General features: G+C 59.7%; 1 protein-coding gene across 1 annotated transcript; it reads right to left on the bottom strand.

The window, feature by feature from the left end:
• Positions 1 to 290: 290 nt before the first annotated feature.
• Positions 291 to 1,626, bottom strand: NHEJ1 (nonhomologous end-joining factor 1). Its single transcript, XM_009708674.1, has 2 exons — positions 1,441 to 1,626; positions 291 to 542 (listed from the first exon to the last, which is right to left on the bottom strand). Exons 1-2 carry the CDS (start codon positions 1,624 to 1,626, stop codon positions 291 to 293), a joined length of 438 nt encoding a protein of 145 aa, XP_009706976.1.
• Between the last annotated feature and the right edge of the window lie 475 nt (positions 1,627 to 2,101).

The raw sequence follows: 2,101 nt of genomic DNA, 5'->3' as shown, positions 1-2,101 counted from the left end.
CGTACCCCGCTTCACGGGGTACATAGAAGGAGAAGAGCATCCCTGTGCTATGCGGGGCGCTGGCAGGGCAACATCCCAAACCAGACATCTCCCTGCTGCCCTGGTAGCAGCATGTGCTGGGCCGTCCCTGCCTCGCTGCCAGGAACCAACCAAGGTGCCAAAGCCTCAATGGGAAGAAATGGGGGCATTGAACCTCAGGAGGGGCAGGAGGCAGAGCCAGGCACCCTACAGCCACTATCACGGCCCGAGACTACCCAAAAGCCTCCAAGCCTTAGGAGACAATCTTTTATTTAGGCCACCTCCCTCCCCAAACTGTTCACAGCGTTCCTCACCATCTCCACGGGAGCGGGGCAGCAGTGGAAGTCCCAGTAGAAGGGCAGCCCCGAGAACTCGCTCTTCACATGCAGGCTGAGGCCGTCGGCAGTGCAGTGGCAGGAGAAGGAGGTGGCATCGTTTGGCTGCCCTGCCAGCAAGGGGCACATCAGGTTGCGCAAGCGGTGCAGGAAGGAGGACACGTGGACCGTCAGCCGCTTGTTCAACTCCTGGGGAAAGGCAAGGTTAGGGGTACAGCAAAGCCCCGGGGAGCTCAGAACTGGGAAAAAAGCAGCAGAAACTCCAGCACAGAAGGAGACAAACTGCTTCTGTGCGTCCCAGCACTGCAAAAAGCCACCCCTGGGCTTCCAGCCCTACGACAGGACATTCCTCAGCATCCCAGGCCAACCGAGCTGGGAAGGCTCCCCTGCCCCACCAGCCCAGGAGGGTCTGGGTGGTGGGCAGGGTGCAATGGTCTCCACTAGCACATCTGCCCTGTGTGCCACCACGAGTGTCACAGGCTGGCCGACAGCTGTCACAGCTCAGCTAACCTACTAGTGCTACCACCACACGCCTATCCCTCCTGCCACCAGCTGCTCAGCACAGCCACTTTGTGACAGAGGGACGTGGCAGACAGGGGTGGCATGTAGGGGCCTGGGCACACAGACTAGGGTGAAGGGATGAGGCACGCCCCCATGTGTTTTGGGGGCCGTGCTGACAGGACACCCCAAGGGAACCTGTGCCTGGCTACGAATGCAAACAGGAGTCTCTCCGTCACTGGTGGGAAGGCAGCCTTCTTTCAAGCTCCTCCTTAGTACAGTGGTCTGGGGAAGTCAGCTGCCCATCCAGCCCACAAGTGAAATGAGTGTGCCAGCCTCAGCACGCAGCCCTGGTGAACACCTGGCTGCCCTGGGCATGCTGGATAGCCTGGCCCTCTTTCCTAGGAGGAGGGTGCTCGGCCAACTGGGGTGACAGTGCTTGGGCAGAGCCAGCCGGGGATTTCCCAGGCCGGGTGTTTGCACCCAAGCCCGGACAAAGCCAACAGCCATTGTGTCACCAAGCAGTTTATGCTCAGACATCAGCTGCTGTGAGGAGAAAAGGAGGTCCCTGGACTTTCCAGACACTCACCTTGGACCTTCGTCCTACGGCCTCGGCATCTGCACTCTCGTACCAGACACTGCTGAGGTCAGAGATCAGCAGGATGTAGCCAGTATCCCTGAAGCACGCTTTGGCAAGAAAAGCCATCTCGCCAAAGCAAACAGAAGCCCAAGGCTGCGTCAGGAGGCTGCTCTCCAGCTCCTCAAAGCCCTCCATCTGCAAGAGAGCAATCAGGTCTCTGCCTCACCCCCCACCCAGGAAGATCCCGGTCCCCAGCGTGGCCTCCCAGGGACCCTCGGTCCCTGCCCGCACCTTCGCACTGCTGTCCCCACCTCGCAGCCTGGCAGTGAGAATGTTCAGCCAGCTCTGGTCACACACATCCCCACACATGCATGCAGCTCTGCTAGGGCAGGCATTTTGGGGAGCTCTGTGCAGGGCAGTTCCTACCCCAGCTCACAATAAGCACCCCAAATGCACCAGCAGACACATAGCAATATAACTGCCACCTCCCGGCGTTATCTGGTGCTCGCTGCCATTAATACAGCAACACCTTTACATCCAAATGAACATTTAAGCTGCCCCGCTGGCACCGGCATGGACAGCAGGACACTGCAGCCCTCCTCTTCCTCAGACATCCCATCCCTGTGCTCCGGGCAAGCCACACACCATCCCCTGCCTGCACCGATGCCGG

The sequence above is a fragment of the Cariama cristata genome, unplaced genomic scaffold (genome assembly GCF_000690535.1).
Source record: "Cariama cristata isolate BGI_N322 unplaced genomic scaffold, ASM69053v1 scaffold41980, whole genome shotgun sequence".
NCBI lineage: Eukaryota > Metazoa > Chordata > Aves > Cariamiformes > Cariamidae > Cariama > Cariama cristata.
The sequence above is the reverse complement of the archived record's forward strand: the minus strand, read 5'-3'. Positions and strand labels throughout refer to the sequence as shown.

Excerpts from the sequence above, each read along its gene's own strand:
- NHEJ1 (XM_009708674.1), bottom strand. The coding sequence starts at position 1,626 with ATGGAGGGCTTTGAGGAGCTGGAGAGCAGCCTCCTGACGCAGCCTTGG. Across the intron at positions 543-1,440 it reads CCGTAGGACGAAGGTCCAAG|GAGTTGAACAAGCGGCTGAC; the intron begins GTGAGTGTCTGG and ends GCCTTTCCCCAG.